This window comes from Pieris napi, chromosome 19 (genome assembly GCF_905475465.1).
Source record: "Pieris napi chromosome 19, ilPieNapi1.2, whole genome shotgun sequence".
Taxonomy (NCBI): Eukaryota; Metazoa; Arthropoda; class Insecta; order Lepidoptera; family Pieridae; genus Pieris; species Pieris napi.
Window position 1 is genome coordinate 268,758 of NC_062252.1, and position 15,778 is coordinate 284,535.

The 15,778-nt window shown below is 35.3% G+C and overlaps 1 protein-coding gene across 17 annotated transcripts in view; it reads left to right on the forward strand.

The window, feature by feature from the left end:
* LOC125059038 (plasma membrane calcium-transporting ATPase 3) overlaps positions 1-15,778 on the forward strand; it is an 89,880-nt gene that overhangs the window by 61,711 nt on the left and 12,391 nt on the right. For 9 of the 17 annotated variants that reach the window (XM_047663194.1, XM_047663196.1, XM_047663195.1 and 6 more), the window contains 16 exons: positions 4,085-4,285; positions 5,048-5,056; positions 9,406-9,526; positions 9,739-9,904; positions 11,043-11,136; positions 11,409-11,525; positions 12,506-12,550; positions 12,914-13,074; positions 13,155-13,370; positions 13,606-13,848; positions 13,919-14,157; positions 14,233-14,395; positions 14,797-14,898; positions 14,975-15,154; positions 15,296-15,490; positions 15,559-15,765. In XM_047663194.1, coding sequence (XP_047519150.1) covers positions 4,085-4,285; positions 5,048-5,056; positions 9,406-9,526; positions 9,739-9,904; positions 11,043-11,136; positions 11,409-11,525; positions 12,506-12,550; positions 12,914-13,074; positions 13,155-13,370; positions 13,606-13,848; positions 13,919-14,157; positions 14,233-14,395; positions 14,797-14,898; positions 14,975-15,154; positions 15,296-15,490; positions 15,559-15,765 — 2,459 coding nt within the window. The remainder of the gene's footprint in view (positions 1-4,084; positions 4,286-5,047; positions 5,057-9,405; positions 9,527-9,738; positions 9,905-11,042; positions 11,137-11,408; positions 11,526-12,505; positions 12,551-12,913; positions 13,075-13,154; positions 13,371-13,605; positions 13,849-13,918; positions 14,158-14,232; positions 14,396-14,796; positions 14,899-14,974; positions 15,155-15,295; positions 15,491-15,558; positions 15,766-15,778) is intronic. The other 8 variants (XM_047663198.1, XM_047663209.1, XM_047663210.1 and 5 more) reach the window with 5 other exon arrangements.

Genomic DNA, 15,778 nt, shown 5'->3' on the forward strand with positions numbered 1-15,778 from the left:
ACAAATATCTAATTTCCCGACATAAATCGCTTTTTCCTTACCGCACTATGAGTATCTGCATTGGCATTTATATTTGGTTTCACGTCTTCCGCAATCTCGTCTTCTGCTACGCGATTTTCAATGTTAACAGTTTATTTTAAAGGCTCAAATGGTTTGTATTTGTGTAGTGTTATATTCGTATCGTTGAGACTTGCATTAACCGATTAAATTTCATTTAAGTTCAGTGCATAAGCGCTTAGTTTCTATATTTAGGGATTTCCAATTTGGGTGAGTGAAGTAATTTATTACCCGTACATACTTCAACCACTTCTATAGCTTAGTGGATATTATAGCAATTAAATCAATATAAATTTCAAGCAAAATTCGCAATAGATTTAGCGTGAATACAATGATATAAAAAACTGATTGTTTATGTAGATTTGATGACGCTGACCTCATAGGTTTAAATGGCTTGAAATGTTTGTAATACTCTGAGTCAGCTATGATGAATTTGTCATTTTAATACACACGTCCTGTAACATACGCTGCACTTCCGCGAGACAGTGACGTTGGGTCTAATTATACACATTACGTGTAACTATGATGATACAAATTGGGCCACAGAATTAACATATTCACTAATATTATGCGACAGGTATACAAATGATTTTGACAGCCCCCACGGCAATAACATTAAAACTCACTAAAAATACTAAATTCATGAACACCTTCCATAAAATTATGCTTGTCGTACTCATAGGTAGGTCAAGTAAGTAATAATTCCTGCAATGATGATGCCAACGTTTAGGTCTCTTAAATATTATTTCTTTTGAAGTCTTGTCAATTTTAATTAAGTTATTTTTTAATTAAACACGTTTAATTCGCAAAAAACTTACGTAACTCGCTTCGATATGACAGCAAAACAGACGAGATGTTTTATGTATGATGACATGTAACTAAATAAAACAATAAATTAACGACCATTTATTGTTTACTCCTTGCTGTACTGTGCATACATTCTACAAACTTTGCTTAGTTTATTTCCGTAAATGTTTATTTGTCAGTGAAAATTATGAAAAACAAAAATAATGAACGTCTGTTTCGCGTTTAGTTTATACGCGGTCATTACACTTTCGGGTATTTATTTGTTTATACTCAGAAAATAGCACTTAAAAACATGTTTTAAGTTCATTTTAGTTATATTGTATATTATCGACTGCGGCTTCACACGCGAGAAAATTAGAAATGATAAGTAATAACAAAATTTAATTTTCAAAAATGTTTCCTTTGTTTTGACTAAAGCAAAAAGTTTTAAGTCTAGACTGCTAAGATCAATATTTTGAATAATAATTTAAATAGATTGTATTTTATAAGCACGTGTGGATTTTAAAACGTATAATGATTTCAAAGGAAATATTTACTAGCGAAGAAAAGGGTAGTAAATATTTGTTTGTCTCTGCTGAAATTTATTAAAGTTGTAATATTTAGTTGTACCGGTTTTTAAAATATCAAGTCCTATGTTAAGAAAAGAAGCCTTGGAGTTGAATATAGCCTTTTTAAATCCAGAAGTAAGATACCTAGAGAATAAGCTAAATAATGCGCATGTCAAAAACATATTGGATTTTTACATACGGTCCAGCCATTGTTCGCGTTTAATCTTACCCTAGTAAACCTAGAAACCGCGGATGCCAGAATATAACGTAATCCCAAATTTCCGGCCTGAGCTGATAAGAAAGGACGCGGGCATCGACCTACAGATTATTTTAAACATCATCTTAAGTTTCGTTATATATATATATATATATGTATATATATATAATATATATATTGGTAATATCTATAAGAAAATTATATAAACTGATAATAGTTACCAATGTTGGTTTAAAATTTGCATATATAATACCAACATTTGAATTGTTGGATCGTAAAATAAAATTTCGATAAAATAAAGTCGTTTTGTATATTAACCAATTTCATAATTTAATTATATTAAAGTTTTCATTCATCAACTATTGTTATACAAGTTAAATATATACAGCAGGAACGGGAATCTGTTAACATGTCCTCCGGGGCACAGCCTTATCAGAATACGTGTAATTATGGAAGCTGCCTTCGCTGTTTATGGGTTTAAGGGAACTATGCAACGTTACGTATTCCTTTAAGTAATATGTCTATATATATAATATATACTATGAAACATGCATTTTCACACGATATTTTATTTCTAAAAAGACATCCTAATGGAAAAATACCGTTTTAAAACAGTAGTTTTTAGGAACCTTTTGCGATAAGAGTGAAAGTTGTCTGCAATTTAAATAATTATTATCAGTCTTGGAGTTGTTTTACGAGGATTATAAAACGTAATCAATGTGATCTCAAGTCGGATCTTGAGTTCGGGTTAAGTGTGCCGTTAAATTTATTGTTTCCTCTTCCGGAGTGCGAACAAGTCCCTAATGTGTTGTATTTTCTTATCCATCGCTGTCATGTTTTAAATTAAAAAAACTACAATGAATAGTTAGTAATGAATAGTTGAAGGTAACTTAACATATTTAAGAGAAAGTATTTAATTGTATTAATTCGTCACAATAGTTTAAAACTCACCAAAATAATGTACAATTGATCAGATTTCCGTACATTGTCCATATGGGACATGTTAAGCGTTTACTGCCAATAAAACGCTCTCTGGCGTTTTATACGTTTGCGAAAATATCGTTAAAAAGGTGATTTGATTATAATTAACCCGATCAGTTTACGAGTTAAAGGGATTACTGAGTCACTTTTTATTTTCCATTCAAATATATTTTTAGTTAAAAGTTTTCCTAGACGAGTGTGTGTTAGTGTATTGAATTTAAGATGTTGAAGAAAGATTATAAGTATTTCATGATATACGTGATCGTACTTTAGAATTTTATTACAGAAGCTACTTTATGATAAACAAAGAAGCGAATGTAGTCGAAATATTATATAACGAAGCGTACGAGGCGGAAGGTGTAAATATAGATCGATAATCGTAAAACATGCCATTGAGTGTAACGAGGCAGCGAGCGAACTGCCGGGACATACTCGCGTATCTTGTGCATGTGGTTTTGGAATTAAACTACAATAACTTAACTTAAGTTAACTTAAATTTGATTCTATAAAAGGCTGTAAAGCTTTCGTAATGAACTACTGCCTTTTTATAAAAAATCATATTTAAACATGGTTTACAAACTATGATTAAAAACTGCGTAATTCGGCAGTCGTATTAATAGAATTAGTCTGACCTTTACGAAATGTGAAAGAAATTTACGAAAAAGGGACCTTTTCAATGTATGAAAATGTTATTTCAAGCTATCTTTACTCGATCGAATTATAATCACGATTAACAAGTATGTCAGTCGAGCAAATTATCAGAATCTGAAAAATTGGAACGGTTTTCTTATCAGAAATCAAATCATTATCATTCTTTAAAATCATTTACAATTAACTAATCAAGTAATCAAATAAATATTATTTAATGTTATATTTTAATGGTTGTTGATTTTTTTATCGATATAGCTTTATTGATTTACATCCTTTACACGATCTCTGATCAACTGACTTTATTTTATAGGATCTTAAACATTGCACGCACGAAGAGAATACAAATTTTAATCAAATAATTACCTATGTCAGGATGCTAAGAAACGATCCGGATAATCCTGGCTTGAGTAAAGAGCGATAACGTAGAAATTTAGTGGTTACGTAATGTTCACCCTTATTTTAGTAGGTATACGGACGCAATGGTATCTTTGATGTTGCTTTCCAATGCAGCTTTGATGTTTTATGATATTTGTTAACAATCGAAAATGGATTTTATTTCTATTTTGTTAATGTTGGTTTTGCAGCGATTTGAAACTTCTTTATTGAATTATTAGTGCTAAGTTTATTTGTTTCCACAATATTTTTAATATTGAAGATTTATTTTATATTCTTACTAAAAAATACTAATGCATATAGAGTTCATATATCTATTGTGTTTAGACAGATAACAGAACTTTAATATTGCTGCTTAAATTTGAAAATGAAAAGTGAACCACGCAACAACCTCAAAAAGAGTTTATCTAAAGTTTAACATTGGTTCCAGGTCTTAGCGGGTCGAAAGCCGACCAGCAGCACAGGCGGGAAGTGTTCGGTTCCAACTTGATTCCGCCCAAGCCGCCCAAGACCTTCCTAACGCTCGTGTGGGAAGCTTTGCAGGACGTCACGCTCATTATTCTGGAGGTAGCTGCTGTGGTCTCGTTGGGCTTGAGTTTCTACAAACCGTCCGAAGACGAAAGTGATATTGGTGAGTGATTTAGCTGTTATTTAGAGTTAAATTAACAGTAAAATAATATCCGAATACTCGAAAAGCACATACATTTAATGCCTTTTTGTGCTTTTGTTTGTTATAATTTATAAATACGATAGGAAGATTCATACTGATAGGGTGAAACATTTGCTGAAAAAGCTTTTTAGGACTGCGTTTTCGATTTTATATTTAGGTAATACTTTAATAAAATTTAAAGATTATTTACTTGGTTTGCATAATGGTTATATAATTAAAACCTTTTCGCAACTTTATTCTGTTGTGTCATTTTAAATGTAGCTAAAACAAAGAACACATTGCTATCATTCAAATGGTACGCAACGCATAGAAATTAGCCCTAGCCCATACTAATGGATATGAAATATTGGCACAATGCAGCAAAACTAATCAAACTTTATAGGCACGAATCGATTCTAACGATTCAACTCGATTTGCTGCTTCAATTTATATTGTAATAGTGTTCAATTTTATCGTTTTCGAGATGCGACCCTTTTATTGCAAATCGTAAAAACATGTGTTTTATGAATTTGTGTAATATGTAAGGTGAATCTTATCTACATTACTCCTACGGTTTTCATATGCCAGGGTTTTATCAGTAAATTATTGGAGTGTTATAGAATATTGTAAGATACAAGTAAAATCTGTTTCTTATGTTTCATAGACTCATATTGTATATAAATTATGTTTTATAAGAGTATATAATGTTATATGTGTTCTTTTATATGTCTATTGGATCATTAGACAGTATTGGTAAGATATCGGTGTAAATTTTGTGCTGTCCTGCACTCCCCCGGTCCTTTAGTTTGGTGTACGTTTAGCATGAATGTATATTGTATATTATATAATATATAAACTGACATATAATATGTAAAGTAACATGACCTGATTTGAAAGTTCCTTTTTCTGATATTACTTTGATTAGGACAGGTAATTTGACCGATTGAGTTTTTATAAATATCGGTTAAAAATAGCTTAATTTATGTTCAATGTACGCCATTTTAATGCTTGCTCTGACAAGGTGTTTTGTGATTAGAAAGTGAGGATATACATCAAAGATAAAGCGGGTATCACCTCCTCGGCCTTTGAAAGATTTGCCTAAGGGCACTAAATATTAACGATACTATTCGAAGTGATGCAGGCTTGTTCCTTTGATGTATGTATCTACTCGTAGTTGTGTTTAGCACATGGTTATTTTAGCATTAAAGGACGTTTATAGTTTTCTTAGTGCCTTGGAATATTCCTGGGTATAAAAAACAAAACATTGAATACTTCACACTATGTCAGTATTGTTAGATTTCTTAACCCAAAATATATTCTTTATCTACATATTAAATACAAAACATTTTATACTGTAATATCCACATCTTTATACACTGTACACTCGCACTTTCAAAATCAAGAATAGACACTAATGTCTCACTCAATGACCTTAAACTTTTAAATTATACATCTTCAAGTGTTCTCAACTGATGACCGATGTTACAAATAAATTTCGTTTTTCCTTTATATTAAAATATAATAGCTTAATAAGTTCTTAAAGTCGGGCGGAATGTATATTTAATTCCCCGGTATAAACCCTAATACACGTGTATTTACAGGCAAATTCTTTGTATCGGAATATCTCACAGCCACTGGTTATGTTAAATCAGTCTCGTGGTTGAACTGTAATCATACGAAGAACCAATGATCCGAGATATTGCGTTTGGTTAAATGTTTAAATTTGTTGGTTAGTTTTAATGGATTAAAAAAATTATCATTATTCATTTTAATGATTAAAACCTTTTCATGAATAACATTCCCAATTCATCCATCCATAAGTATATATGTATTTTTACCGTTACTGTATACTAGAGGTACTGATTATAGGTACTTATCTAGACCAATTCCTTATATGCCGAACGCGGTGTAAAGAAAGCAATATATATATCTTTATGAAATTTCCTTAGCGCCGTGACTTTATTGTAATATCAATAAACGGTGTCGTGAATTCGTGAGAATATGAACAAATGTCCCAAATTACTTAAGGCAATGACCCCGAACTAAAATTAATATTTAGTCCTTCATGACATTGCCCTATTCTAATAATCAAATTAATTGAAACCGAGAGTTTATATAGTATTTTATTTTAGAGATATTTATACATATATATGCCGAATAAATAACCTACTGTGCCATGGAAAACCTGTTTTATAATAAAACAATAAAACTCACTTTGCATAATTAGATTTTCATTTCGCGAATTGAAAAACATGTTTATTTTCACATAAAAAAAACTACACAAATGTTGCACAACGGAACACTTAGAGTATCTTTTATACAAATTAATTTTAACTGTAGCCTGTAATGAAATCCGAGTCACAATTCCGGTGAAAGTGGTTGCATAAAGCTCTGTTATAACGATGCCACCCTAAGCCGGGAACAATATGTTGGTACATATGCTTATAAGTGTTTGTTATGACAGAAATGAGCAATTTTTTCCACAATTATATTAGATGGCCTTTTGGGGTTGTTCAGAGATTGTTTTGTATTTAATTTTGACCGCAAAATAGAAATACATAGAAATAAATTGAGGTTAATGGTAAGCATTACACATTCTAGCCTTGTAAAAATGGCCTGTTTTCAGTTTCAAAAAGTCATTCATTAAGACTTGACGTTTAAAAACGAAACGCTTGATTACAACAGCTAGGTACTTTAGATTGTTTAAATAGTCTAGTCGACAAGTTGAAAATGGAACAAAATAGAGATACTACTCTTAAAATTATGTGCGATAGCTCATTGGATCCGGAATGACGTCTAGAAAAATGTGCTAAAAGCGTGTATTAGCACATAAAAAATTGCAAAAGTTATAGACCATTAAAGATGAAAAAATAATGGCATTTAGTTTTTTGCCAATATTTAATAAACTATTAATATTTAAGAAATTTCAAATAAAGATTCTGAAAGAGGAGGAAATTTCTAATAAAAAACTGCTCACTCCCAGAACTCTATCTCCATTATTTATAATGTTAATTTAACGCTGAAAATAGGTCTGCGGTTGACATTTTTAGGATTCGCGCGTGGCGTCAAAAGCGACTACGGCACATTAATTAATTTATTTAAGGTATTGAATATTTTTTTTTAAATTTGAAAAAAATATGGTGTGTTCTGAACACTATAATCAATTTATTCCCGTTGAAAATTTTACTTAAAGTTAATTTTTCAACAAGTTAAATAATTGTTAACTAACGAAATTTTCTCGAACGACCGTCTTAATTGTAAGTGAAAAAAAATGTTTAAATAATGGTCGTAAAAATATTTCGCTTCGTAGAGCCTTTCTTACATACATACTTAACAAGATCGTGCCATAAAAGTTAAAAAAAATATTTATACTTTGTTTATAACAATTTTTTTACTTAAACAAAAACTTAAAAATCCATGTAATGATGTTAAAAAATTTTTTTTTTTCTAAATCATCATATAATCGTTTTTTATTAATACAAGATATTTATTGATTTGCAAAAAAAAAAATTCCCGCCATTTGTTGATAAATTTTTTTTAAACAAATTGATTAAATCAATATTTTTTAAAAAAAATTTAACACAACTTTATTACATTAAAAATTTTATGATTTTTAAAAAAAAAAATTTTCCTTAATAACAATTTTTAATTGTTTATAATCGTTTTTTTTAATTTTCTATTGTTTAAATAATTAGTTAAGAAATTTTTCTTTTCCTAAAAATCATAATTGACAGTCTTCTATAAAGTAACAGAAAAAAAATTTTTTTTAATCAACAATTCTATTGTTTATTAACTTACCAATTTGTTATAAACAAATATTCAACTTTTGTTAATTTTTTTTCTAAAACTTCTAAAATTAACAAAAACAACCATATATAACAAAGTATAAAGTTGTGTTAAATTTTTTTTAAAAAATATTTTAAATATTAATAGTTTATTAAATATTGGCAAAAAACTAAATGCCATTATTTTTTCATCTTTAATGGTCTATACCTTTTGCAATTTTTTATGTGCTAATACACGCTTTTAGCACATTTTTCTAGACGTCAATCCGGATCCAATGAGCTATCGCACATAATTTTAAGAGTAGTATCTCTATTTTGTTCCATTTTCAACTTGTCGACTAGACTAAAAGGCATGATCCGACCGGTACACCCTTTTGCCGTTTTCCCACTTAATCCGTCTTAGATGAATTCTTATCATTTAAAACATAACTTATGAAAGAACCTAATGGTCATCATTATACACTTAAATAATTAGTCATTAATTTCTACAAATTTAGCTTTTTTCAACAGCAAGCAATATTTCATACTTATGTTTTTGTTTGCCACCGAAGTTAAAACGTGTTATTTCAACTCATAAATTACATTACACACGCAAACGGAAAATACCCTTATTAATTACAAGGGTATTTAAAATAGTTTTTATACGAATAATTACTTTATTGAAGGGTTCAAGAAATGGGTGAACCACGATAAAAAATTATGTAAATTCATTATTGAGTTAAATTTAATTTTTGTCGCTAAAAATATATTGTACATATTGCTACGTTGCCCTAAACCTATATTAAATTTTCATTCATGTTCAATAAACTAGACAAATTCAATAATGCGAAATTCAGGTCACTGTATAGTAAAATCCTTCTAAACACTTTCTTATGCTCTAACCTTTGCCTCACACTTCACCTATATTTCAAGTTGCAAGTTAAAATTATTAAGACACCTTTAACATTCAAAATGTACGCCTCATTTGAATGGATTTTGATAGATCTCTGAATCTTAGCTATCGACATGCTTGACCAAGCACAGTCTTAGCCTGATTACCCAATATTAAATTAAAAATCACAGCTTGGAATATAGATCGAAGTTCTTTTTTTATGTCTGTATGTACACTTTACAAATGAGCGTTGTTACGCTAGTTCACGTGTGTTTTATATTAGTGTAGCTCATATTGCGCCATTAAGGTGGATATGTGTCAACTATTCACGCAGAGGAAAAAAGATTAACTCTCCTCACAATATATTAGATCACAATAAGCAAATTAGGTTATGACGAACACTCTAAATGTTGATTGAAATTACTCCATTTTTATATGTTTTTCAGGACACATTGATGAAGAGGAGGGTCACTACCAGTGGATCGAGGGTCTCGCTATCTTAATATCAGTTATAGTTGTCGTCATAGTAACAGCGTTTAATGATTACACGAAAGAAAGACAGTTTAGGTGAGTTATTTAATACTTTTTATGAAGACTATATTAATTTTATTCTGACCATTCTTCCCATATCAAGTATCTTAAATATTCTCCAAAAAATACTGTTAAATTAATGATTTTTTAATAATAGCAATGAAGGATAGAAATAGGACTGTGTGAATACTTAAATTACCATCTATTATATTATTATTCGTGTCTAATCTACGTAATTCACACTCCAGAGGTCTCCAGTCTCGGATAGAAGGTGAGCACAAGTTCGCGGTGATACGAAGCAGCGAAGTAAATCAGGTACCGATAAGTGAAATAGTGGTGGGGGACATCTGCCAGATCAAGTATGGAGACCTTCTACCCGCTGATGGCGTACTGCTGCAGAGTAACGACTTAAAGGTATATAACCGTTATGCTTATGTTATATTTAGAAAACATGTTTTTTATTGTAAATTTCTTAATATCCCCTCGGCTCTTGTGGTGCGGGACACATTTTATACATATATTTTGTTAAGAAAATTCCTAATATATATCCATAGGCGAGTAGTGTCGCCTAATAGCGGACTAATTTACTCAACACATTTTTATTTATTTTACACATTTCCCTGAAACCCCTATTTAATTAAAAGATTGATTTAAAGGAAACATACAAGTAAATACCAAGTCTTGAATTGAATTAATTTAACATACTAAACCGTGATCTTGGAAAAACTCTTTTTTTTATTACAAAACTATATTTAATCAATAACTAAATTATAATCTATACTTAAGACAATATCAACAATCAATTGGCCTAGTAACATATCTGACACAATTATAAAAGATAAAAATGCCGCATAGCTGTTATCAAATCACTGTAGCGTTATCTTATATCAATTTGCGTCAATTGTCACTGCACGTCGCGTGATTCACAGAATGCGACAAATTTATCAAATAATATTCAATGAATCATTTATCTGCGCTTATATTAAGAGGAATTTTTATTTTATCGCAATATCCTAAAATACAGTCAAATTTATTCATTTACAGAAATACATACATTATTCTAACAGTACTAAACCAATACGATAATGTCGAACCTAAAGTTATATCACTAAATACATAATATACACAAAAACGATACTATGAACTCACATACAAACATGTCGAAAGTGTCGGAGACAGCATTGCAACAGATTCTGGCCCCTATTATAGAAAAAATCCTTCCCGGCCTTCGCCGTCGTACATATCCCATAGGTACAAAGAAACTGAGTTCTTGGAGAACACTTGGGTTGCTCTCCACCCCAACAAGACTTTCAGTATATAGTAGGGCAACTGAAAGTCCCAATAATTGAAAACACCCGTAAATTGGCATTCGAGAACTTGCATACATATTATCTTTGAATCAGTATATTTTTGATCCCGTAAACACGACCGACCACATATTATCACTAACTTCCTTAATTGTTTAGGCACAGATGTCTGATGAGTTATATTAAATGACACTAAGAAACTATTTTTTGGTCGATAGTAGTATATATGAATGTATGTATTCCAGATCGACGAGTCTTCGTTAACGGGTGAATCGGACCATGTGAAGAAGGGAGAATCGTTTGATCCCATGGTGCTATCCGGTACACACGTTATGGAAGGTAATAAATATATAGGAATTGTCACTAATGTTTCTCTTAGTAATTGATTTCTCCTAACATAAATATTCACATAGAAATACTAGTAAAAAATTGTGAAAAGTTGTATGAGACCTTATCTATATGTACCTATATAGGTAACTATACTTATTATAGACTTGAGAATTAAATCTTGGTTTGTTTCAACTCGGATTATTTAAAAACTCGTAAAAGGACATTCACTGGTGTGAATTTGTTATTTGTCTAAATTAAAATATAATAACACTGAATTCCAGGCTCAGGAAAAATGCTGGTAACCGCAGTGGGAGTGAACTCGCAAGCCGGAATTATTTTCACCCTTTTGGGTGCAGCCGTCGACAAGCAAGAGAAGGAGATCAAGCAGATGAAGAAAGGTCAGAAACCTCTCCGCTTAATCCTCTAGTTCTTTCTGGTAGTCATTTGAATAAATTGTCAAAATTTAAAGTTAAATGCCAGAAAGAATAAAATATAATCGCTAATAGCTATCTAGATAATGCTCATTTAGAGAACACGAACCAGTGACTGAGCTTTTAGAATCTTAGTTTGCTTTGACAGGTGATATCGATTATCACAAAAAAAATCAAAAAATCTTCTTCGACGACATTTTAAAACGTTTTTTTTTCTTTGAATTTGTTACATATCAACGTTTTTATTGCTTAGATATCAAATGTCAAAGAGTTTGCGTGCATTAGCGACATGATTGCGATGCTCATTCACGACGCACCTGTGTCGAATTAATTTTAGATTAAATTGGTGAAATGACTCTAGTACCGAAAACGATCTTTTTGAATTAATTAATATGAGATCAATTTCACCAGTTTCATCCCGCATATGAGATTATTTTATGTTTTGAGAACCCATTATTTAAATACGGTGCAACGTTGTCGTCAGTTCGTGTATGTGTTTGACTAATGCCCGAAACTGTCTCGTCAGCATGGTCCCGTGCCCCAACCCCGTAGTCGTTAGATTAGATGTCATCCCCTATCTGTTTAAATTGTTCCCATATAAAATAATCTCGTTTCCAGTTTAAATAAATGAAATAAACGCATCGAAGGTTTTGCTCGAACACTTTTGACCCATGTTACGAGGAATTAAGTTTCGTCACACTCAAAAGTGTTGGAGCGAGACGACCCTAGAGTTACCCCACTAGTGAGCCATACAATGACATCCGGTTTCTCTTTTCGTTTTTCTCCACCCCGTCCCGGCCCGCCACACCCGCCGCACCCGCTGACGAATAAACGATAAACATACACATTTACCCGCATCGTGTACTGTCGTGTTGGCATGACGTTAATCCGATATTCCTCTCGTGCGAATGCTCGTATCGGATACGTTTGACAATTTGGGCCGCTAGAAGCTAAAAAGCAGCGCAAGGAGACGCAGCGCAAGAGCCTCACGGGTAAGTCTCCTCGCCTCAGCCCCGCTTGCCCCGCTTGCCCCACCTCTCGCTCTGCTTCCCGCATTACGCTTTATTACATCGCTCGCGACGCTTCCGAATTAAATATTTCGAAACTGTTCAATATGTAAAGATTAAAACTAGTTTTAAACTATATTTTTTAACAATTTAATGTGCACTTTAAAATATTTCCTTGTGATAGTTCCGGTCAAAGCACGACGTACGGAATTAGTCTATTTTGGATTAACATTGATGTTTGCCACGCTTCGTGTGTCGAATGAATTTCGGGCTTCCGCTACGGGTTCGGTTCGCCTCGCTCGACGATAGCGGAAGCCCCAAAGATTGAACGCAGTCTAAGATGAGTAGACGGTGGTTTAGGTGACGACGACGCGTTGCCGGCCGCCGCGAACCACGCCCACCCCGACGACAACCACGTGGCTCCCTCCGGAGACAAACCGGCGCCGGAAGCCTCTCACAAAAAGGAGAAGTCCGTGCTGCAGGCCAAGCTCACCAAGTTGGCCATTCAGGTCAGAATCGCTTCACTTTCACGTTTATCACGACGTTCATAGAAAAAGAGGAACAGAAGAGATATTCTGAACGATTACAGATCGGGTACGCCGGGTCGACGATAGCAGTGCTGACCGTGATAATCCTCATCATCCAATTCTGCGTGCAAACATTCGTGATAGAGCAGAAGGTGTGGAAGGCCACGTACATCAACAACCTGGTCAAGCACCTCATCATCGGAGTGACCGTGCTGGTGGTGGCCGTTCCTGAAGGTCTACCGCTGGCCGTCACGCTGTCGCTCGCTTATTCGGTCAAGGTATGGTTTCAACAAATCACTTCCAAAGGCAAACATTTCACTTCACAAAACATTCTTTATAGCCCACACTGACTTGGCAGGAATAACGCAGGTAGCATTCCTGAGGAAACCACTCACTGCTTACCAGAATGTAGTTCCACAAGAGTATATTACATTATCTACAATAATAGTTATATAGTTATAGTACAATATGGTTCTAAAACAATTCAACATTTGACATTGACGATGATTCCAGAAAATGATGAAAGATAACAACCTGGTGCGGCACTTGGACGCCTGCGAGACCATGGGCAACGCCACGGCCATTTGCTCCGACAAGACCGGAACCCTCACCACCAACAGGATGACGGTGGTCCAGTCGTACATCTGCGAGAAGCTGTGCAAGGTCACCCCTCACTTCAGGGACATCCCGGCCGACGTCGGAGAGACGATGATCGAGGGCATATCCGTCAACAGCGCTTTCACCTCCAGGATCATGGTGCGTAGAGGCGCCGGCTTCTTTGTTTCTCAATAGGACAGGTTTCATATCGAAGTAATTCTCGTTCCAGCCCTCCCAGGACCCGACGGGCCCTCCGATGCAAGTGGGAAACAAGACGGAGTGCGCCCTCCTAGGGTTCGTGTTAGGCTTGGGGCAGAGCTACGAAGCGGTTCGCGAACGACACCCGGAAGAGTCGTTCACGCGCGTGTACACGTTCAACTCGGTTCGGAAAAGTATGTCCACGGTCGTCCCGCACAAGGGCGGATATCGGCTCTACACCAAGGGTGCTTCCGAAATTGTACTTAAGAAGTGAGTCTCTTATTCAAATCGGTCGCCGTTCCTCTCGTGTTTCCCTTTTATACATTTCCGTTTGTCGCGCTTCAGATGTGCGTTCATCTACGGTCACGAGGGTCGCTTAGAGAAATTCACGAGAGACATGCAGGACCGGCTCGTGCGACAGGTCATCGAACCCATGGCCTGCGACGGACTTCGGACCATTTCCGTGGCCTACCGGGACTTCGTGCCCGGAAAGGCTGAGATCAACCAGGTATCGTGTTCTGTTAATTCGTTTAAAGAAAATAGTTTAATCCCGGAGAAATAAATATTAAATTTATATATTTATGTAGAGCCGTGTCGGCCTAGTGACGTTGAATCACATACAGAAATCTGAGGCCCAGACCTAAAGAGGTTTGGCGCCACTGTTTTGTTTTATTTTATACTAACGATTTACTTCATGGCAAAGCTTACGTAATGATGTATTTTATTGACTACTTTTTAAGAAGGACACTTAGTGATAATAAAATCACTTTCCGCCCTATACTAGTATTTTAAATTGTTATAGGTTTCGTTTCAATGTTTCAAGTTATTTTTTTACATTATTTTCGGAATTGTCATGTTGAAATATGTCTGAAGGCCAAATATGATTTCACAACGAACGATGACCCTCAGGTGCACATAGACCAGGAGCCGAACTGGGAGGACGAAGACAACATCGTCAACAACCTCACTTGCCTCTGCGTCGTCGGCATCGAAGACCCCGTCAGACCCGAGGTAGGGTTCTCCGCCGCCGCTAAGTATTCGATTGACGTCGCAGAAACGATCGTACTGTACTCTCCGTCTCCCACAGGTGCCCGAAGCCATCCGCAAATGTCAGAAGGCGGGCATAACGGTCCGCATGGTCACCGGCGACAACGTGAACACGGCTCGCTCGATCGCCGTCAAGTGCGGCATCCTCAAGCCCACCGACGACTTCCTCATACTCGAGGGCAAAGAGTTCAACACTCGGGTGCGGGACGCCAACGGAGAGGTGATTATGTGCTTACCTCCCGTGGGTTTAAACGCACGCGCGAACAATACTCTGACTCCAACACTTTCGTACAATTAACTCGGGGTTGATTTAATGGCATTTCATCGAAATTAAAATCTCATTCACCTCGTCCAAATGCAGGTCCAGCAGCACCTGCTGGACAAAGTGTGGCCGAAGCTGCGCGTGCTGGCCCGCTCGTCTCCCACGGACAAGTACACCCTGGTGAAGGGCATGATCGAATCCAAGGCCTTCGACAAACGGGAGGTGGTGGCCGTGACGGGCGACGGCACCAACGACGGGCCCGCGCTCAAGAAGGCCGACGTCGGATTCGCCATGGTGAGTATCTTCGTTTGCCTTTCACTTCTCTTCATTCGGAGACCTTCACCCTCGCCTCCTCCCTCCAGGGCATCGCGGGCACGGACGTGGCCAAGGAGGCCTCGGACATCATCCTGACGGACGACAACTTCTCCTCGATCGTGAAAGCCGTGATGTGGGGTCGTAACGTGTACGATTCCATCGCCAAGTTCTTGCAGTTCCAACTCACCGTCAACGTGGTGGCCGTCATCGTGGCCTTCATCGGCGCCTGCGCCATTCAGGACAGTCCGCTCAAGGTGAGACTCTCGC